This window comes from Xyrauchen texanus, chromosome 9 (genome assembly GCF_025860055.1).
Source record: "Xyrauchen texanus isolate HMW12.3.18 chromosome 9, RBS_HiC_50CHRs, whole genome shotgun sequence".
Classification (NCBI taxonomy): Eukaryota; Metazoa; Chordata; class Actinopteri; order Cypriniformes; family Catostomidae; genus Xyrauchen; species Xyrauchen texanus.
Window position 1 is genome coordinate 42,517,610 of NC_068284.1, and position 22,236 is coordinate 42,539,845.

The 22,236-nt window shown below is 37.4% G+C and overlaps 3 protein-coding genes across 3 annotated transcripts; 2 read left to right on the plus strand and 1 right to left on the minus strand.

Annotated features, from left to right (window-relative positions):
- Window positions 1–111: 111 nt before the first annotated feature.
- Window positions 112–21,463, plus strand: LOC127648649 (transcription cofactor HES-6-like). The gene is made up of 5 exons (XM_052133362.1): window positions 112–169; window positions 19,947–20,056; window positions 20,146–20,232; window positions 20,305–20,386; window positions 20,538–21,463. The coding sequence occupies exons 1-5, from the start codon at window positions 127–129 to the stop codon at window positions 20,981–20,983; spliced, it is 768 nt and encodes a 255-aa protein (XP_051989322.1). The 5' UTR covers window positions 112–126; the 3' UTR covers window positions 20,984–21,463.
- LOC127648642 (lysophosphatidic acid receptor 6-like) lies at window positions 2,579–4,269 on the plus strand. The gene has a single exon (XM_052133354.1). The coding sequence runs from the start codon at window positions 2,622–2,624 to the stop codon at window positions 3,600–3,602; it is 981 nt and encodes a 326-aa protein (XP_051989314.1). The 5' UTR covers window positions 2,579–2,621; the 3' UTR covers window positions 3,603–4,269.
- LOC127648648 (integral membrane protein 2C-like) lies at window positions 5,544–16,636 on the minus strand. The gene is made up of 6 exons (XM_052133360.1): window positions 16,433–16,636; window positions 14,689–14,826; window positions 13,151–13,339; window positions 11,457–11,567; window positions 10,874–11,024; window positions 5,544–6,814 (listed from the first exon to the last, which is right to left on the minus strand). Exons 1-6 carry the CDS (start codon window positions 16,523–16,525, stop codon window positions 6,717–6,719), a joined length of 780 nt encoding a protein of 259 aa, XP_051989320.1. The 5' UTR covers window positions 16,526–16,636; the 3' UTR covers window positions 5,544–6,716.
- Window positions 21,464–22,236: the final 773 nt, after the last annotated feature.

Consider the following 22,236-nt stretch of genomic DNA (forward strand, 5'->3'; position numbering starts at 1 on the left):
TCTTGTTTGTGCATTTATCTTTTCACTTGCTCACATTCTGTTTTGACTGTCTGGTTTCTACACACTCCTGGTTGACTTTGGCTGCTTTGTTTGTATACTCTATTTGATGTTATTTTGTTTATTTGAATGTTCTTTTATGTTTTAGTATTGGCTGAAAGCACTATATCAAGTAAACATTTTATTATTATTATTATTGTCATTGTTTGTGTTAGGGTGTGTTCACACTTATAGTTCGGTTCTCTTGGTCCTCTTGGTCCGGACCAAAAAAGAAGTTCGCTTAGTGTACACAATGCCATTTTTAACACCGAGCATAACGATACAAAACCAAAGGCATCAGGAAAAAGTCACAACCTGATTGGACAGCTTTTATGACGTATATTTTTTGACGGAGCTTGCCGATCATTCAAAACAATGCTGGCTGCTGGGCAAAATGCACACGTTATATTTATGTATATATGGTGGTATTTGAGCTTATAGCTGAATACAGCCGAAGAGCTAATAAAATGTGTAAAGGAGTCAAAACAGTGCCAGAAATTCCTCTGTTGCACACACAAACGATGCCTGTACCAAACTGTAATGGGCAACATAGCTCCTATGAGAATGACCAGGTGTGCTTGAGGTCAGTATTAGGCAAATTACTTCCTGTTTTTGGTACGTTTAGACATCTTTGGTCCATGTTGCGTTCATTTATCAGTCGCACCGTTTGGAAGCGGGCCGAGACCCACTTTTCAGGCAGTCTCGATCCGCTTGTTTGGTGCGCACCAGGGTTCGGGTGGCAGCGTTCACACTTGTTCAAATGAACCGCATTAACAGAGCAATCGCACCAGAGTTTGTTTTAATCGAAGCAAATCTGCCAAGTGTGAACACACCCTTAGTAACTCAGTCAATTGCATGACACAGTGTCATGTGCTGTCAACATGGCCGTGCCCATGAGGGGGTGACCCACTCCATGTAAAATTCACTCCGTCTTCATCTCATGTGATTGTACATCTTTTTTTTTTTTTACATATTTCTAAAGAATGCTATTAAATTCTTTATGTGAAAAACTTTTTTAATGAGCAAAAACGTACTTGTAACTTTAAGTCAAGGTTCGAGCATACATTCCAAGATTTCTTTTAAATTGTATTTATTTTTTAAGCTTTTTTGTTGGATGAGGTGGACCTTTCCTGCAAGTGTGTAGCAAACATGTCATGCAGTGACAGGAGTGCACAGATTGTGTCTTTACAAAAAGTGGTAAACTTGACCACTTACAGCACCTAAAATATTGTGTACACTTTCCTTAATATGTATACATTTGAACCTAAAACCTTGATCTTTGCATGCAACTTACCAAGGGTAAATTGGTTGTACTATGCATCTTTTGAGCTATATTCTCATCCTGTTTGCATGAATCTTAACACCACTCCTCCAACCCATGTCTTTTATAGCATTTGCATCTCTGCCTGTGGTAGAGAATTGACCTTTACATGAAAAAAGAGTATTGGTGACATTTAAGTTAAACCAATTATATAACAACGAGTCTCTCTGCTCTGTAAAGCTTATGTAAAATTGTGACTTATAATTTTTTGTAAGTTGTTAGCATACATTTTATTATGTAAATGGTTGCAGTGATGGTAGATATCAAGGGCAAACACTCAGATCTTTATGAAATACATTTCTGAATGAAAATGTACAAGCGTGCAACAGACGTGTGCAGTATATCACACCTTTTGTGTTGATATCCAAACTTATCTGCAGCACAATCTCTGATGAAAACACACAGGGTGTGTTTACCATGGCAACATAATTTACTGTTATCATTTACTCACCCTCATGTTGTTAGGCAGATTGTTAGCTTCAGCCACCATTGACATTATAATATGGAAAAACAAAGATGCTGTAAAAGTGAATGAGAAAATAATGAAAGAAGTTTTAGTTTAACCATACCTTTAAAGGTGCGTTCACTTTCCAATGAGAAATTCCACAGGGGAATCTTTTTAACGTTACACTTTATACTCTGTGAGAGTGAAGTTAAGAAGAAACTTGCAGCTAAAAATGAAATTATTGTCCATTGTGAATATTCAGTGTATCTGTGTACGAAGCACCGTCTACACGGTGGTCACTGCCAATCCAAGCAACCCTATTGGTCAATGTGGCAATTCAAAGTTCACCAAACTTGAACAATCATGTGGATTCCCATTGAGGTATTGCACCCATGGATTTTCACTGTGCAAAGGTAAATGTGACCGTGCCTTATTAAGGTCTAATTAAATTTAGCTAGCTTTTGAATTGTATAAAAACACACAAGGATGTGATGAAGATCTTGTGTGTTGCATCTAGAATAGTCTTTTTATATAATAGTTTTTTTTAGTAAACTAATTTCTGTAAACAAGAGTAACCTTTAAAGTTGTTTAATCTGAGGGATCTACATTTTTTAACATGACCACACACACTTACCCCTCTGCCAATGTTTGCACCTTCTCAACTTTTGCATGTAAATGCAATTCTCATAATAAGTCCTCCCACTGTTTCCTCTCTCTACAAGTGGAACCTGAAAAAAAGTGCTACACAGGAAAAAAGTTACAGAACCATTGCACATTTCTGCACTTCACTTCTCTTAAAGCCTCCTATCTCTTTATAAAATGACGAACAACAATGTAACAGAAAACTGCAGTACATCTCATTTTAGATACCCGCTTTTCACTTCCACATACAGCGTGGTACTGCTATTCGGTTTACCTCTGAATTCTGTGTCTCTGTGGATACTGATATGTCGGAACGGCTTGAGGAAATCTGTTCCGGTGATCTACATGGCCAACCTGGCCTTATCGGACCTGCTTTTCACACTTTCCCTTCCCTTTCGGATACTTTACTTTGCCACTGGACGGTGGACGCTGGGAAACACGCTATGCATGATTCCAGGGACACTCTTTGCTGTCAACCTCTACTCTAGCTCCTTGTTCATCACTCTGATCAGTGTTGACAGGATGCTGGCCGTGGTTTACCCGATTCGATCTCGTCCGTTGAGGACAGCACCAGTGGCCTGGGTGCTGTGCGTGACCGTGTGGCTGCTTATTGCTGGATTGGCAGTGCCAACGGCCATGAATCACCCTCAAAATGTGGATAAAGGCTGTCACATAACGCGTTGTTTTGAGAAATACTCAGACAATGCGTGGAAGAATGGTTTCTACATCCTCTGCTGTGTCACTTTATTTGGCATTGCAGTCCCGTTTGCCATCATCCTGGGATGCACTGTGGCCGTCGTACGACAGTTGAAAGGATACAGCATGGCATATTCATCGTGCAACACCGAGCTGAGCAAAAACAAGATTGTGAAGCTGTTTCTGTCCAATCTGCTCATATATGCAGTTTGTTTTATACCCTTTCACGTCGCCTTTATCCTCTATGGCCTGAACAAACTTGACCATTTAAATGGAGAAAATGTACGTGGCATTTATTTTGACTTGCAAACTGTTACAATGTGTATGGCCAGCACAAACAGCTGCCTCGACCCCTTGATCTACTATTTTAGCTCAAAGAAACTTAGTAGGGGTAGATGTGACTCTTCGTCAAAAAGTGTCGCTCTTGGACTGGTCCAGAGCACAAGTTGGACTGGCCAGTAATTGAAAGATTAAAACCCCAAAGGACCAACATAACGTCAAGTGCTTCTGTTGTTGATATTATTACGTTCTTTGTGTGAGAGGAAATGGTCATGCAAAACACTAAGATATCAGTTAAGAGCTGATTTGTGAGAATTTCACCCCTCTCTGCTTATGTACATGGCATGAAAATTGCTCTCTATAATTCTGATTAGCTCTGAAGTCCTCTGTAAACCTTACTTCCTAACATGCATTAATCTCTTTTATTGCAGAACAGTACTGTTTTATACTAAACTCTCTTTGTTTGAAATGTTTCTTATTATTAGCAAAGCATCTTGCATCTATTATTCAGCATTAGAATTAACAGCTCAATGCACATGTTTTATTAGACTTGTTTTATCTTTAAGGTGTAAACTTTGTAACTTTTCAGTAACTTTGGTTACTGAAACGTGGTCATGTTACATTTCGCATGGACATTTTGCAATCAGATTGCATATAGCTTTTGCAACGCATTAATTTCCTGTTGCTGAACTGGCTGAGAATGGCACTTGTACACAACCACAAAAAAAGAACTGGTTGCTGTGGTTGCCAGGGTGGCACTGTAAAATATTCTGTTCAATTTACAGAAAAAAAAAATAAAATTCATAAATCTGCTTTTAACTTTATAAGGTATTGTTACTCAGAAATTACAGAAGAGCACATGATGACATGAAGTTCACCAATATTGGCTCGTACAGGAGCAATGACTAATCACTCACACAAACTCTGAACACTGTCAGGGTAACACATGTGAAATTAAAATAATGCATGAACTAAGCTACATTAAATATAAAACAGAACATCCCAGTGTACATAACTGATATTAAAAATAAGAAGAAACATAACTATTCCAATGAAATATAATGAAATGTGATGGGTCACGGAGGGAATTGTGGGAATGCCCGATTATTGTTTTTACTATAATTTACTGTAAAAAGTACATGTACTCTCTTGTTAAACATAATGTACATTTTTAACCATTAATTATACAGGAAAATCATGCTTTTTACATCTAAAAAAAGTAATTTTTACAAAGACTACTGTATTGTCTTTTAAAATATATAAAACAATTTTACTGCATATTTTACAGTTAATATTCATTAATCAATTAATAATTTTTTCTGTAGTATTCTGAAACAGTCTTTTACCATTAAAATTACAGACATTCTTTACAGTGTAGGGTTGCTGCTTTGCTCTTGTAAAATTCCTGGAAACCCGATCAATGAACAAAAAAATTACTGCTAGCCGTCAAACAAGCAATATTCTTATATATACTGTGTGTGTGTGTGTGTATATATATATATATATATATATAGATATATATAACTGATGCTCCTTGTTTGATATGGAAATTAATGCAAAACAGCATATAAGACTTGAAATGCAGAGGGATATCTGTGTGAAACTCAAATTAATTAACTTTTAAAACTACATGAATCATCTGAACAGACTCAGTAAATTAATCAAACTTCCAAATTCTTTTATGAGAGCTTCATATATACCATCCAAAATTACTGATTCACTAAAACAAATCAAATTTTCATATGAGAGAGCAGTGCTATAGCATCAGGGGTTTCCCGATATGTTCCATGAAATTAAGTCCATATCAGTTTTGAAACTATTCATTTTATTTTTGGGTGGATTGTAACCAAGCAAATTTTAAGAGGTTTAACCATAACTGTGCTGATTTCTCACTTTCATGTGACATCAAATGCAGATGTATGAAAAGATGGTGTGTGTGAAAATGTCATTGTTTGAAAAGACAGTAGTAGGCTGCAAAAAGGAAGTGAGTTTTGAGTCAGAGTAAAACGACACACCCAGTGCTTTCGTTTGTTTGTGGGCCATGGCTAAAGAAAGATATCTTGCATAACATGCCTCAGATTCAGTACCAATCAGAAGCCTTTATGCTAAAAATCAAACGTCAAAAGGGTTTCAGCAGTTTATTGATGGAGTTTACAAGCAAATGTTATTTACAAAGCTAGAGCGGCATTAAATGTTTCAATGACCTAAACGCCTCATTGCTCCAGACAAAGCCAGTATTTGCTACACCAGTATGTGGAAGAGGAACAAGTAATTATAATGGAACAATTCAAAAAAAGTGCAAGCAATATGAAATGAGATCTAAAGATCTACCACTATTTAAGGGCAGAAATTACAGTTAAAAAAGTAATAGGAACGTCAAGGAACATTTCACACACATCGGTAACAAAGTTTAAATCTTTCAGCATTATAATTCATTAGGACTTCATTATTTCAAAAGCAAACAACCCATTCCAAATCACAACATTTATCATTATAGGCGCATACTGCATTGAGATAACCAAACAATTTCATTTGGGGTCTAGTTTTTCACTTTTTTCTAAAAAAAACTTTATTCACATGTATTCAAGACTTAAACACAGTAACTGAACATGATAAACTGCTCAGATAACAATATTACTATAAACAAATGAATGTCAAGTTAGGAAATCCAAGATAAGAAAACTTATATTGCTTATATCACATTCAAAAACCACTCTATGACTTAAACAACAGGCTTAAAGTCACACTTGTCTAAAATATGAGGTATACATTTTTGGCATTGAAGACGATTTTCTAATTATGGATTTCTTACCCAACACAGGTGGAATAAAACAAGTTTGGACATAAAAAAAAAAAAAAAAAGGACCACAGCAATAACCGTCAGTCTACATATACTGAGATTTTACAGACATGTAACAAACTACATAACAGTGAAAGTCAGTGCATGCTAGACAAAAGACAAATCTCAGAGTCATTTGAGGAGGTCACTTCCCAAATGCTCAGTGAAAACCAAAAAAATAAAAAATAAATAGAACAATACATAAATAACCTGAGTGTAAAAATAAACTGCAAGCAACAAACAAGATGGATTTTGGAATAAGAAAGAAATCAAACAATTTAAGGAACATGAAAAACTGGGGAACATATTGGAACGAAAAATGACAACAAATACACCATTGGCATTATGTAACATTGTACAGATTTATCATGCTGATAAAGTGCTATAAAGCTGGACAATGGGGAGGGGTGGGCCACTTTTGGGTTTGCTCAGTAGTGTTGGGAAGAATCGGGGTGAAACTAAAGCAGGGTTGGGTCACAAATGAACGTCTCCACGACAAATGTGTTCTCAAAGTGCCGGATGCTATGACAATTCCTGGCCTCCCTCTTGTCAATGCCTGAGGAAGAAACAGAGTAAAATGTCTGTGGTTAAACAATGGCATACTTCAGGGTCAAACACTAACAGCACAAAGCATCCAGTTTTAAATCTGTAAATCAAAAGACTTACATTTTGTGCAATCTGGCAACCATGCACTCTAGTGCGCCATTTCGGTCTATTGCTTTCCCCTTTGAACAAATGTATCGATCTGTAGTGCAATATTTTGCTCAAGGAAAAGTGTTATACGGCCACTCTGTGTCCATTCTTGAGGCTGCTTGTGATGTTTGGTGCTACTAATTTTGCAGGTAAACCTTCTTAGTGATTAAATATAAAACTAAATCTCGGCATCATTGACATGCGAGCAAAAGCAAGCCAGAGACGAATATGTATATGTACTTTTTATTTGTGCAATTTAGAAATGTGTCCCGTCGCACCTGTATGTTAATCTAACTCTTGCAGTAATCAGTCATGCACCCTGTGTTATTCAGTTATGTGCCGAAACCAGAGGAGACCCGCATCATTACCCTTTTAACATGTAAACGGGTAATGTTCTAGGAGAGAGAAGAGAAGAAACACCCTCGCCCGCTTTGCGACAAACATAAGTTCTATAAATGTATTTTTTTATATTAAAACAGACCCCTGATGTAGAGATTGTTAAATTGAATAATAAATTAACAGGGAAGTAGAGATGGTAAAATACATTTATAAGCTCAGCCTTTATTTCATTTTTTAATGCTTGATGGAAAAGTATCTACATATGTAGAGCAATATAATACTTCAGGCAATTGCAGAATAGTCCCATTAGTCACAGATACACTTCAGAAAATTGAGTACACAAGTATTTCTGGGCTTAAAAGATACAAAAACCAAAATCAATGCAGAACATTGTATCTCAAAAGGAATACAATGTGGACCCCTATGCACTACTTAAGCCAATGTGGCCCCTTTACCAAAATAGTTAAAAATATTAATCATTACACACTATCACAAATTTGTTTCAGGATTTTACATGAGTAAAAGTAACGGTTATATTTTGACAAAATGTTAGTTTCATTTGAAATAATCTAAAAAGGTAGAATCTATTAGACCTAATTTTATATCAACAGTGGCAGTTGTAGTTAAAGTTTCAAGATGCGTTTCAGCTAGTATTTATTTTTCATAAATACATTAATTTATTATTATTACTATTATTTAAGACTAGCTCACTGACCTAACCATGGTAACAAGGAGCCTTTCCTTCTGTGTAATAGGTGTATAAATTTGTAATATTAGGTAACAAACAGGATAATAATGGGCTCAAGTAAGTAAATATGCTCTTCAATTTTTAAAAGGGGGAGAGAAAACGTCCTGTAGATTTTGTTGTTGACATCAACAACAAACATAATGTCACTTGATGCATGTCCTTGTACTGGAAACCCATGAACAAAACTATGCAACATAAAATATCTTAAATAGCGCTAAAAATAGGATTCATTTTCCTATGTGTAAAACAATGTATTTGTGTCATTTGAGTAAAAACAGGACCAAGACATTTTCTGGACAGGTTTCTAAACCGAACAGGATTAATTTTAGGAGGCAACGTGTGGCCACCCGTTCCAGCGATGAAAATATGACCAGCTAGGGGGGAGACAACTTGATGGGCGCATACTAAACATTGCAAGTAACCACATCTATTTCCAATACATACATTCATTTCCTGTGCCTCCCCAGACACCATATGTCTATTGATGAGAGAGAGGAAGTCCTTATGGAGCCAAACTATGGCTCCCACATTGCACTACTGCCCACACCTCATCAGAGAAATGCCCGTCTGAGCCAACCGATAACTCAAACAGTACATCAGTGGCTGACATGCACCCCCTCATGTGTGGTTTCCTATCTGGAGATGTTCTGTGTGCTCTACAATCTTGAGTCATGCTTCCACACCCACACATTAATCACGCTGAAGATCAGTATCAGCATGCCACACACATACAACTGAAAGTAGACAGCACATACCCATATAATTTTAAAGTGATAGCTCAAAATGAAAATGCTGTCCAAACCCGTATGACTTTCTTCCATGGAACACAAAAGGAGGGAGAATGGTACCATTCACATTCATTGTATGTGAGAAAATTCAATGAAAGTGACTAGCCAACATCATTGTGTGTTCCAAAATAGAAAGTAAGTCAAAAAAGTTTGGAACAAAATGAGGGTGAGTAAATAATGACTGAATCAAATTTTTTTATTTTTTATTTTGACTTCAAATACTACATTTCCTTTTTGATAAACATCACAGAAAGAGGAAGAGGATGTTTTGCATTTCTTCACGTAGAACCAATTAACACTGTATTATAACCCAATATATCTGGGCAGATAGAAGGTAAAAAAAAAAATTTAAAATAAAAAAAAAAAAGTTGATAACACTACATGCATGCATGTACACCGATGAGCCAAAATATTATGGCCACCGGTCTAATATGCGTGCCGCCAAAACATCACAGACCTGCTGAGGCATGTACTTCACAAGACCCCTAAAGGTATCCTGTGGTATCTGGCACAAAGACATTAGTCAGATCACAAGCAGATCCTTCAAGTCCTAGAAGTTGTGAGGTGGAGATGCCGTGGATCGGACTTGTTGGTCCAGCACAACAGATGCTCAATTGGATTGAGATCTAGGGAATTTGGAGGCCAGGGCAACACCTTGAACTCTTCATCATGTTCCTCAAACCATTCCTGAACAATGTGTGCAGTGTGTCAGGATGCATTATACTGCTGAAAGAGGCCACTGCCATCAGGGAATACCATTGCCATGAAGGGGTACCTGGTCCACAACGATGTTTAGGTAGGTGGCGTGTGTCAAACTGACATCCACATGAATAGCCAAACCCAGGGTTTATCAGCAGAACATTGCCCAGAGCATCACACTCCCTCCACTAGCTTGTCGTCTTCCCACAGTGCATCCTGGTGCCATCACTTCCCCAGGTAAGCGGCACACACATACACGGCAGGCCATGTGATCTAAAAGAAAACGGGACTAATCGGACCAAGCGACCTTCTTCCACCGCTCCAAGGTCCAGTTATGACGCTTGTGCCCATTGTAGGCCCTTTCGACGGTGGACAGGGTTCAACATGGTCACTCTGACCAGTCTGCGTCTACGCAGCCCCATATGCAGCAGGGTGCGATGCATTCCTCCCGTAACCATCATTATAATGTTCTGTGACTTGTGCCACAGTAGATCTTCTGTCGGTTCGGACCATACGGGATAACCTTCGTTGCCCTCGAGCACCAGTGAGCCTTGGGCGCCCAACAAACGGTCACCGGTTTGTCCCTCCTTGGACCACTGCTGGTGGGTACTCACCACTGCAGACCAGGAGCACCCCACAAGCCTTGCCGTTTCGGATATGCTCAGACCCCATCTGGCCATAACAATTTGGCCTTTGTCAAAGCTGCAACACTTTGACTACGAGAACTGATTGTTCGCTTACCATCTAATCCAACCAGACCTTGACATGTGGCCTTGTTATGAGATGATCAATGTTATTCGCTTCACCTGTGAGTGGTCAGTGTTTTGGCTCATTAGGTTATGCCACTGATAAAAGCAGTAACTACTAGCATGTCTGTGTGCAGGCATCTATATGGGTTAGATAACTAGATTTTCACATATTCTGAAGGTGAAGTGTTGCTTTCTGCTGGTAATTGCCGGTGCAAAAGATGCCAGGGTGTTGTTAAGCGGTTGCTAGGGTGTTCTGAGTGATCGATTATTGGCCCAAATCTTATTATATTCTGGTCACTTGATCGGACTCAGGTCCCTCCTTTAATATACTTTAAGTCTACAGGATTTTTTTTTATACGTTTTTTTTGTCCACCAGGTAAAAGCCTGATTGCATACAAAATAATAGGACCCCTCTCTTCAAAAAGCTGCAGAATTCAAAATTTTAGGGGTTAGGGATTTGTTCCAATACTTAAACTTGAGCACCACGCATAAATAACAGGACAGCAGTTTGGAAATGAGAGCGAGTGAGATTAAATGGCAAGACAGAGAGAGAAAGAGGACATCCAAAGAAAGTGTGATGTCTTGGCATGTGCACTCACGTCTGTGGGCGCTACGGCGTCGCAGTCTGTAGGTTTGTTTTCCATAACAGAGTCTGTGGATGAAGGGTCCCAGCTGACGCATGTTCCTAACTCGCCCTGCCACCACCATCTCCTCTTGAACCATGTATGTCTGGGGCAAATATGTCCCCCGCTGTAAACACATAGGCAAATACAAATATAGTCACACAAGGCCATATAGTATATACATATATATAATAAATCAACATTAACAAGCTATGACGAGACTAATAGATATGTGTGCACCTCCTTAACCAGCAAAGTCCTGTCAGTGTTCCCACACCCTAAAATAGCTAAAGTTTTCCCATGATTTTCAAAACATTTGTACTTTCTTAATAAGGATTTTTCCAGCCATTTCTAGTTTAGCATAGTTAAAAAAAAAAAAAAAAAAATTATATTCATTATAGATGCCTTTTCCAGGCCTGTAAATCACATTTTAAAATGACATCGTATTCTCATGCTTCAATTCAGTCCTTTCGCTCCCAGAAAAGAAAGGCTGTTCAAAGGTGTGACTCACTGACTCTCAATTAGATCTTTTGTATAAGTGTTACATAAAAACTGTTACCTTGACATTGACGAGCAGCTCCCACAGGTTCCTGGGCGGCATGACGATAGTCGTGTTGAGCTCAATGACGTAGCACTTATCCAACGCAATGTCGTGGTAAGCTGTGAGTCCCTGTGTTAATGAGAAACAACAGCTCCGTTAAGAACCAGAATTAGAATCAGAATGAGCTTTATTGCCAAGTATGCTTACACATACAAGGAATTGGTGACAGAATCTTCCAGTACACAAACAATACAACAAGACGGAGATAATAAAAATGTTTAAATAAAATAGAAAAGTATAGAAATACACAAGACAAAAAAAAAAAAAAAAAAAAGTACAAATACAAATCTGTTATATACATATAGTGCAAGGGAATGTAATGGCAGAAGTTGATATAAATAAATAGACTAAGATGTGTATTCCACATAATTATTGCTCAATGGGGCAGATTTAACGGTTCATGAGATGGATAGCTTCTGAAAGATGATAACTCTAAAAGAGCAAGATTTTTTAATTTTCAGAAGAAAATGAGTGATGCTTGCCCTTGCAAAAGTTGCTGGAAGGATGCTAGGGTGTTGTGAGTGGCATTGCTAGGGGTTTATTTACAGACTGGCCCCATTCACTTCCATTCTAAGTGCCTCACTGTAACCCCGATTTTTTTTTGTCGCTGGCAGGACGCTAGGGTGTTGTGAGAGGCATTGCCATGTGGTTGCTAAGGTGTTCCGAGTGGCTGCTAGTAGAGTTAGACCGATATATCAGTTTTACCCATTAATCTGTGCCGATAGTTGCTTTTTTTTTTTTGGATCTATCGGTTATCGGCAAAATGAACGTGCAGATAGTTTTAATCTAAATATATGCAATGAAAAGGATAATTTGGTAAATACTTGACTGAGACTTGGCTTTATTACAAGGCTCTATAGTATTCCAAAATAAGAGTAAGCACCAAATATTTTTTCTGGTTATAATAGGGATTTTGTTGGCATAAAAAAAACTGCATCTGGGATTTTTATAATTTTGGACTCTAACAGCCTCTATATCTGTGCTCGTCATAGTACTGAAAGACTAAGAAAAATGTATACATTTTAAAAACTCAGCCAATTAATTATTATCGGCCTTTTCCCACCAACTTAGTTATCAGTTGACCTCTAGTTGCTAAGGTGATCCTTGCTGGTCCAAGTCATAAGTCTCTAAGATATTCTGGTCCCTAGATATGGCTTGGGTCCATCCATCAATTAAAATTTATGCAAGAGTTTTTGCATATTTTAACATCCACCAGGCAAATTATTATAAGTGTGGAACATGTTGAAATGTCATACTTAGGGGTTTGTTCAAAACCCTAATGCAAAGTATGAGCAATAACAAGCCCCACTAAATATGCATAGACTCTGTACCTCAGGTTATGGAGATCTAGATCTTCTAGAAAACAAAATGTCCTACAATCTAGAAGGCTGATATTCTTATAGATTTAATTGCTGCAAGGAAAGATGGCTAGACAATGTGGCATTTACTGAAACATTTGTGCCTGGCACTCTGCGCTGCATATTAAACAATGAATTAGACAGTTAACAAAAGGTTTCTTTAGATCTTCACAGTCCATCTGTGGGAGCCATGATGACTAACAACCGCTTTTGTACAGCCAAACAACTAAGAGAAAATGTGCCACAGCTAAATGAGCAGAACTTTACTAAGTGATTCAAAAAGAAGATTCCTACCCTGTGAAAGTCGTGAATGATATCAGCTGGATCACTGCTTCCGAAGTCAGGCACAGGCACACTGATCTGCTCATAGTTCTCATCCAGGTAGATACCAACTTTCTCTTCCATCTCCTGTCGTCCGAGTAATGGGGCATACAAGGGGTCTTCATACATCACCCGACAGTGGAACAAACTGTCCTCTGGGATCTGGGGAAAGGAAGAAGAGCTCTAAAATAGGACACAGAAAAGAACGTAGGAAATGACTAAGGCCATAAACCTACTTTATGCAAGTACATGTACGCAGATGCGAGCAATTGGCCAACACATGGTCTGGTTGAACATGCATAATGTACATTCTAGAGCTACTGTGGTGGTATCAAACCTCAGTACTTAAGAGGGCTATAGAATTACTTTGAGCAGGAGGGCATGGCTGGGCCGTGATGGAGCACGGCCGGCTCGGAATCAGCGAGAGAGCGAGATAAGGGCAGCTGATGACTGTTCGGGAGAGAGACGCACGTGGCCGCGTTGCACATGTTGTTTTACGTTTGCATAAGTTAAATTTATCATTAAAGTTTACGTTGACTGTACTGCCGGTCCCCGCCTCCTTGCATATACATTACCCGTTACCTTCCAAAAAAATACACCATTAAACTGCCTCTTTTTGAATTAAGATAAATCGCTATAAATATATTGACTTTTCCTAACTTGCCCTGTAATTTTCTCTTCAAACTGTTTCTCCGCCATGACATCAGTTCGTTAGGACAGTTCGAACTGCTGAGAGGATTATTGGTGACTCCCTGCCCTCCCTTCAAGAACTGTATACTTCCAGAGTGAGGGGATTTTTTTTTTTTAAATAAAATCACTCGATAGTGTATTCTATACATACTTTATTTTCAATTACATTTTTATATAAATGTTTATTATCTCAGTCTTGTTGCTGTATTGTATTGTTGTGCACTGGAAGCTCCGGTCACCAAGACAAATTCCTTGTATGTGTAAGCATACTTGGGAATACAGCGGATTCTTCTTCATCTAGAAGCGAACAGTTAATACTAATTTTCGCTTTAGCACCTTGTGGCAACGTTGAGAATGCAACACACGTCGGACAAATTTTAGAATGGAACAAGAGTATCTGAAAGTTTACGGATTGGCCTCAATCACTTCCATTTTAAGTGTCTCTCTGTAACAAAGATTTTTGCATTTTTAAAAGAAAAGGATGGACAAGGCAAAATAATGTTTGTGGTAATCAACATTATACCGCAAATGCTGTTGATTAAGCTTAACTTAGAGTGTTTGACGAATACAAAATGTGTAAAATGCATTTTCAGGGTGTGCCAACGCTCTCTTCAATGGCACATCACTTTGCAGTTTCCCTTCTTGTGACACACCATCCCCATTGAAATCAATGGATTTGCGGTGTTCTCTGATGCAGTGTAGTGTGTAGGAACCATAGTAATGATAACTATGGCAAAGCACCAGGCTTCCCAGGAGGACACTGATAGGCTTACTCATAAATAATTCAAGATTTACAGATGTAATGATGTCCAACACCTCACCTGGGCACTGTAGTAGTATCGGTACAGGCATACAGATGCCATGATCAGTCCAGACATGAAGATCACCAAGCCAAGTGCGATACACCAAAAGCCACACATGGGAGACTTCTTGGAACATACCGGGAGAACCAACTCATCCTGAGGGGGAACAGAAAAACCTTATTTAGTTTTTAATGAAAGACAAAACACTTGGATGGCTTTTCATTGGCTTTTGGGGTGTTCACCAATCCTGTGACAAAAGGAGTACACATGCCCTGGTGAGGTACACACCAAGTATTTGGACCAACTCTTTACTGCCCAGATCCATCATGAAGTTTGTAGTTGCCTATAGCTAAATAACCCATTTTTCCATTTCAAATTTGTATGTGCAAACTGGCACAAATCAGTACTTTGCCAAGAAATAAGTCACGGCAGCATCTCAAGACGTCAGGTGGCGTGAGCAATCCATCCGCCTCCAGTCTCTCGGTGATGCTGGTGCCGAGGACACCAGCTCGGATCAACCCACGCAGGCTCTTGATCATCGTGAATAAAACAGACTGCTGACAGAGCTACTATCTACGCCAGGCACAAAGATATTTTTAGGCATGTACTGTACTTCCACACTCCTTATTTGTACAGGAGTTCCTTTCTACGTAAGGAGGACACAGCACAGAGTAGGAGCTAGCGTGTGGGTACCAGAATGAAAATAACAGCACTAGTAAAAGATTAGACAGATCCACGTCATTTTCACTCTAGTACGCTCATTACAGGGAAAAAAATGAACGCAGGCACATGAGGATAAACTGTATATGACGCACTAAAGCACATAAGAAGGGAATATTCAGTCTCAACTGCAAACATTTTAGGAAAGCTTTCACCTCCAGTTTCAAGATGCATCTAGCTTTTGTTTTTCTGACCTGAATTAAAGCACATAGTTTTTGATATTTGATGCAAGCATTTTAATTATGACAAGACTAATTACAACAGAATACAAAATAAAAACGAATGCGTTCTAAGAAATCTGACAAGTGTGAAATCATACAGCTCTGCAGATTAAAACAAATCGCCGGATAACGGGCATCCAATGTCAGGGCAAAGATCCTTTTTAATCAATCAATAATCAAGTGTACTTGGGTTGTAGTGAGCACAGTGTGATCAAGGGGGAGGCTACCGTTTCATGTGCTCAATCACAGCTCAAATGGTTATTAAAAAGGTTTCTAAATAGAATAACTCATGTCATGGCAATAAATAGCAGGCATCTATGCAGAGAGAACACACACAAATGCAGCTCAAGCCGATTTGTCCAGCACTAATCTGCAGTGGCTGCTACACACTGAGCGATGATGTAATGTCATCCTGTTGTGCATTTCAATACTGGCTCACATCCATCAACTTTAATGTTCAATTCAGAACTGCAATGTCTCCCATTCTGGGTTTAAATATACAACAAAAAAAAAGGGGGATTTAATTTGTAATTTGCCAAATATAATACGTCATTTTAAAATAATGTAGCACATTATTATACTAATACCCTATACCCACTATTTGTCTACAAACTGCAGCATTTTGTTTAAATGCACAATGCCACTAATAATTATTTAAAATGCAAAACAATTTTTTTCTTGTGCATAATCACATATAAATTCAAATAAAAAAGGCAGGAGCTTTTTCTTGATTTCTTGGGGCTGCTAGGACAAAGGATGGATAAACAACAGACAACAAAAAACAAATACATTATTGTGTATTTAAACGAGAGGCAACTCACGTGAGAGTAAGGCATTTGAATTTCCTCTTTGTCCCCATCGTTCTCCTTTTCTGGCTTCTGAACCGAAACTGGTTGAAATGATATCTTCACCATATTTTATTCTGTTTCGTTTCGTTTCCTTCCTAGTTTCCGCGGTTAGGACCGTCCAGTAATGACTGAACAACCAAGGACGATTCTCGATTGAGCTGTGAATGAAATGCTCGGCGGAGGGCGATCTTAAAGAGGATTCCCTCGCTTCCGGTACACTTCAAAGTAAGAGTTGACCAATCGGTGCCCGTTGTCTAAAATTAGAGTAACAAGTCAACATTTTCAGAATAAAAAAAGCAGGTCTCGTCTATTAAACTGTTTCCAGATGGATAGTCTACACTGCAGCATCCATATGTATTTGATAAATCATGATCCTTTATAATTTTCTCAGGTTAGACAGCGTTTTCCGCTAAACACTGAAAATCATTTGGGGGTGTATTTTGCCTCCTGAATAGTGTGAGAAAGTAGGAGTAAGAATTCTATAGGGCCCAATTATTTACCCTGAAACCTTGAATGGCATATAAAGACCTTGCCTTGCATATAACAGTATTTTGAAATGTTTGTTTAACTCTGTACTTTTTATTTTAACGCTTGCCATTTTGAAAAATAAAAAATTAATTGATTACTTACGTAAGTTCAAAGTTATTTTATGAAAAATAAATTAATATCTTAAATTATAACAAGGCAAAAAAATATAATTGAGCCATCTCCGCCAGCGTCACTCTGGGACTTTTAGTATGAAATGCTCCACAAATGGATGTCCCTTCCGATTCTATTTTGGCCGTTTACGGTGCTCTACTACGCGCTGTGATGTGCATCAGACTGCCGGAAGTCAATAAATAACTTGGTAGTTGGCACTTGCTTTTTATGGCTCTGATGCTGCTTATAATTTACAAACTGCTCAAATATGAGAATAAAACATATGAACTGGTTTTGTAAGATATGAAACGATTAATTATGTTTAGAGAGCTTTATTCCCTTAATAATGTTTTTAGTGCCATTGATCTAGATGCTACTGAGCAAGTTAGTGTAGTTAACAAATAAAGGAGGCAAGACTTAGTGTGACAACAAAGATTTGTATACATAGTTTTATTTATTGAAACAGTATATTTCTTTGTGGTGTTAATATTGGCTTAAATATCAAATAGCCTATAATATAAAGGGTAACACCAGGCTAAAGCCACCCTTGGGGTAAAAGGCACTTTTGATTAAATTTTCTCCCAAAACACTTAACAGCAACAAAAATGACCACAGTACTTTCCTAAACGCTTGTTTGTTACTATGCACTGTAAAAAATATTCCTGATCCATGAGATCATTGCATGCAGTGTTTAAAGTTTGATTTTGATGTAATTTGATTCAAAATGTTGCAAATATATGTAGCTAATGATTATCACTGAAATTATCACATTTAATTACTTATTACAAAATACTTATTTGTCATTTTCAGTTTTGCCCAAGGTGTTTAAATCAAAGTTTTTTTAATAACTATCCAATAAGTGAAAGAATAGTATTTGGGGTAAAAAGTCCCTCTGTTGCCCAGCAATAAACACACAGTTTTTTCATAAGTGGGGTGAAATTTGTTATGAAAAATGCTCAAAGTGTGCTCACGTTGACTGATCCAATCACAATGGAGATGAATTTGTCTATAGTATTGTGAAATTAACAAAGAATGGTTAACCCTTTTCTGAAGTTTTGCACAAGCATGATCTTAATTTGTTACTCAAAACAGCATCTTGCTGTCTCAAATGCATTTGCTAAAGTTGACAAATTTTGCCCTTTAACGATTGTCCTTATATTTACATGATTTCACAATATGCCCCCTGGGGGTCTTTTTTACACCAGTGGGGTAAAAGTCTCCCTCGCAACCTTTTATTTATTTTTTATTCATTTTAATCTAATCAACCTTCCGTTATTATAACTTTTTACACAAAGTATGCTGCTCCATCAATGTTCAATAAAAAATAAATGTATTTTTACAATCTTGATACACTTTGTGTCCAGAAATGTAGCACATATTCCTTGAGGTGAGCCTTTAGCCCTGTTATACCCTAAATATATACGTGGTCAGGGTTAGGAGAGTTACTTTATGTGTACAATGTAATTTGTAACATATTCTGTTAGATTACTCAAGGTCAGTAACATATTCTGAATACTTTGGATTACTTCTTCAGCACTGGTAGATTTTTTCACTTGTTTTGTCTATAAAATCTCTGCTAGTACAGTAAGACAAAATAAACATGTTAAAAATACATTCTCTGAAAAACCTAAATCTTATGCAGTGTTGTTTCTAAAACAAGATAAAATAAAATTGATCTTGTTTTCAGTATTTGCACAAATTATTATTAAGAATATGATTTTTGCCCTAATATCAAAGGTCTTACTAGAAAAAAAGAAATTATGATCTAACATGAATTTTGCCAGGTAACATGTGCATGTATAATAGCTAGAAATAGCATTTTAGCTTAGCGTAAAGCTGACAATTTACACAAAGATTGTTTCTATTTCTGCTGCTTCAAACGTACTTCTCTGTCTGCTCGTATGAACACATCATAAGAGAGTGTTTCACCGCTGTTCAAATGCACTTTGGATCGCATCAATTATATGTATACATTTTTCCATCTGAAAGGACTAAATATTAAATCATACAAATACAAAGTAATCTCTTCTGTAATCAAATTACTTTTTGAATGTAACTGTATTGTAATGAACAATTATTTAAATTGTAACTGTAGTGGGATACAGTTACTTATATTTTGTATTTTAAAAATACGTAATCCTGTTACTTGTATTCCATTACTCCACATTACAATCCTGAATGTGGCCAATTTTAGGATTTATATTGTAAAAGCATTACATAGCCATCTTGAAATTCATCTAAGGGGCATGTATTTAATTTTTTAATGTAACATTATAAAGGCATACATTTATTTTCTTTTACATTCATCTCTGCCTTCATAGATCGATGCTCCAAAATATAACAAGTCATTCATGATACTGTATCATGATGTCCCACATATGCAAACAGGTCAGTTTAGGATGCACACCATGAATTATAGTATCTATCTATCTATCTATCTATCTGTCTATCTATCTATCTGTCCATCTGTCCATCTGTCTATCTATCTATCTGTCCATCTATCTATCTATCTATCCATCTATCTATCTATCTATCTATCTATCTATCTATCTATCTATCTATCTATCTATCTATCTATCTATCTTTTGAACCAATCCATCCTTCCACCATCTATCTATGAACTTAATTTTATTAACTAAATTCTCCTTTGCAGGTTCAGTGTGGGTTGATTTACAAAGAAAAGACAAAGGGCAAGGCTGTTGATTGGTTGCGAGTGAGTCCATTCACATGTAAATCGGACCTCATAAATGTCCCTCGTCAATTGCCCACTTTTCACGATATATGTAGTCCTTGTTAGCACAGACTTTTGTCTCAAACTGAACTAGCCGACCATCTGCCCCCCATTCAGGAGTCTTAACGGCACTGTGTCCCCACAGCGGTGTCTACCGCAGCAATATGGCCCCTTCCTCCCGCAGCAGCACACATGAGGACGATAATTACGGAATAAAAGACAGAAAGGTATGGAAAATATATTTATATCACACAAGAAAGGCTTAGGAACACTTTCGGTTGACGTACACGCTTTTCTCTCTCCATGTTGTCTTTAGACGAGGAAACCATTGGTGGAGAAAAAGAGACGAGCGCGCATTAATGAAAGTTTACAGGAACTGAGGCTACTGCTAGCCGACTCGGATGTAAGTGTTTTTCATCACTTCTTAAAAGACCTGTAATGGCTGTATTAACATAGCACTCTGCGTCATTTTTAGGCGCAGGTAAAAATGGAAAATGCCGAGGTGCTGGAAATGACTGTGAAACGCGTGGAAAGTATTCTGCAAAACAAAGCTAAGGGTAAGGGTTGTTATGACGTTTCATTCAGGCCCAAGACGGACCGTGCCACCGTTCCATTCAACGAGTTTAACGCTACTACATTTAAAAATATAAAGTGTCGCGAGTCGCATGTGTTGGCATTGTGACGTCTTAATGAATTTCTCCTCCGCAGATGCTGACAGCGTGAACCGCGAAGCGAACGAGCGATTCGCCGCGGGCTACATCCAGTGCATGCACGAAGTGCACACGTTCGTGTCCAGCTGCCCAGGAATCGACGCGACAATAGCCGCCGACCTTCTCAACCATCTCCTGGAATGCATGCCTTTGAACAACGATGATCGCTTCCAGTATATTCTGTCAGACCTGATATCGGACTGCAGCACTTGTTCGAGCGATGGCATGTACGCTGCGTTCTCTCCCGATGACAGGAGCGTGGTCAGCAGCGACTCTTCTGCTTTGTCCCCGTCACCCTCCACCACCTCCAGCGATGACCTTTGCTCTGACCTAGATGACTCGGACACAGAGCACAGCCATATCTCGGTAGATGCCACGGATCACCGGGAAGCGCCAAACGTGCCAACTACGTTCCACTCCAAGTCCATGTGGAGACCATGGTAGACTGAATCACCAGGGATGCTCTTCCTATAGAGCTCGCCTAGCTTTCTGTAGAGTTCAGTTGCTATTAAAGTCAGCATTAAGGTAGATCTGCAGGATTGAGCACTATCTATAGATTAGGACAGATGCAACTTGATATAGCTGTAATTCAAAGTGCATATAACAGACAATGCCATTGAGACCTGTAGATATCCCCCAATAAGCTCTTTATGGTGCAACAATATGCCAGCAAAACATTTTAAATGATTGCCTTTTTGTATTTAATTGTTTTGTATAATATACAATAAGTTAAAACAACACTGTGAGGATAAATAATATCTCTAGGGAATGCTTTCCCCACTTCTAATTATTGTTCTGTAGGTTTTAGAATGTAAATATTTGAATGTCGTGGCTGTAGATGTTTAGATCTCTGATATTACAAAGTGTTTGTGATGAACCATGTTCCGGACATAAAATGTGTTCCCCCCCATAAACTCCCTTCATCAAAACATCACTTTGCCCATTTCTGATTTCGATTCATTTTTGATGAGTTTCATATATATATATATATATATATATATATATATATATATATATATATATATATATATATATTTTTTTTTTTTTTAAATCTTTGAACCATATTAAGTGGATCAAAGGTTAACAAATAGTTTTAGGACTGTGGTTTTCACAGAATTGACAAGCATGACCAGGTGGTATTCGGTTTTATGCAGCGTATATTTCTTGCTCACACTTCGTATGTGTTTGAAAGTGTGAATGTCCGCTTTGGCTGTTTTTTCACCTCACTCAGCGGTCTGAAGAGGTGTCAAGCTTAACACCTCTCAACCAGTGGGGTCAGACTGTTGCATTTTAACATTTTACTGAAGATCTCGTCTACTGCAGACCAATATGTTTATTAAATAAATGGTCAGAAAGCTTCTTACATTTAAAGGGGATCCTTTATATAATATAAGATTTTTCTATAATATTAAAAAAGTATATATATCTAAAAAAAAAAAAATTAGGCATATATATATATATATATATATATATATATATATATATATATATATATATATATATATATATATAATAATAATAATTAAAAAAATAATAATAAAAAAATAAAATAAAAATATATATATATAATAATTAAAAAAATATATATATATATATATATATATATATATATATATATATATATATATATATATATATATATATATATATATATATTATTATTATTATTATTATTATTATTAAATATACATAAAAAA

Coding starts and splice junctions, on each gene's coding strand:
- LOC127648648 (XM_052133360.1), bottom strand. CDS start 16,525: ATGGTGAAGATATCATTTCAACCAGTTTCGGTTCAGAAGCCAGAAAAG. Junction 13,340..14,688: donor GATACTACTACAGTGCCCAG/GTGAGGTGTTGG, acceptor TCCTTTCCCCAG/ATCCCAGAGGACAGTTTGTT. Junction 11,568..13,150: donor TCATTCACGACTTTCACAGG/GTAGGAATCTTC, acceptor TCATTAACACAG/GGACTCACAGCTTACCACGA.
- LOC127648649 (XM_052133362.1), top strand. CDS start 127: ATGTTCTTTTATGTTTTAGTATTGGCTGAAAGCACTATATCAA. Junction 20,057..20,145: donor ACGGAATAAAAGACAGAAAG/GTATGGAAAATA, acceptor TGTTGTCTTTAG/ACGAGGAAACCATTGGTGGA. Junction 20,233..20,304: donor TACTGCTAGCCGACTCGGAT/GTAAGTGTTTTT, acceptor CGTCATTTTTAG/GCGCAGGTAAAAATGGAAAA.
- LOC127648642 (XM_052133354.1), top strand. CDS start 2,622: ATGACGAACAACAATGTAACAGAAAACTGCAGTACATCTCATTTTAGA.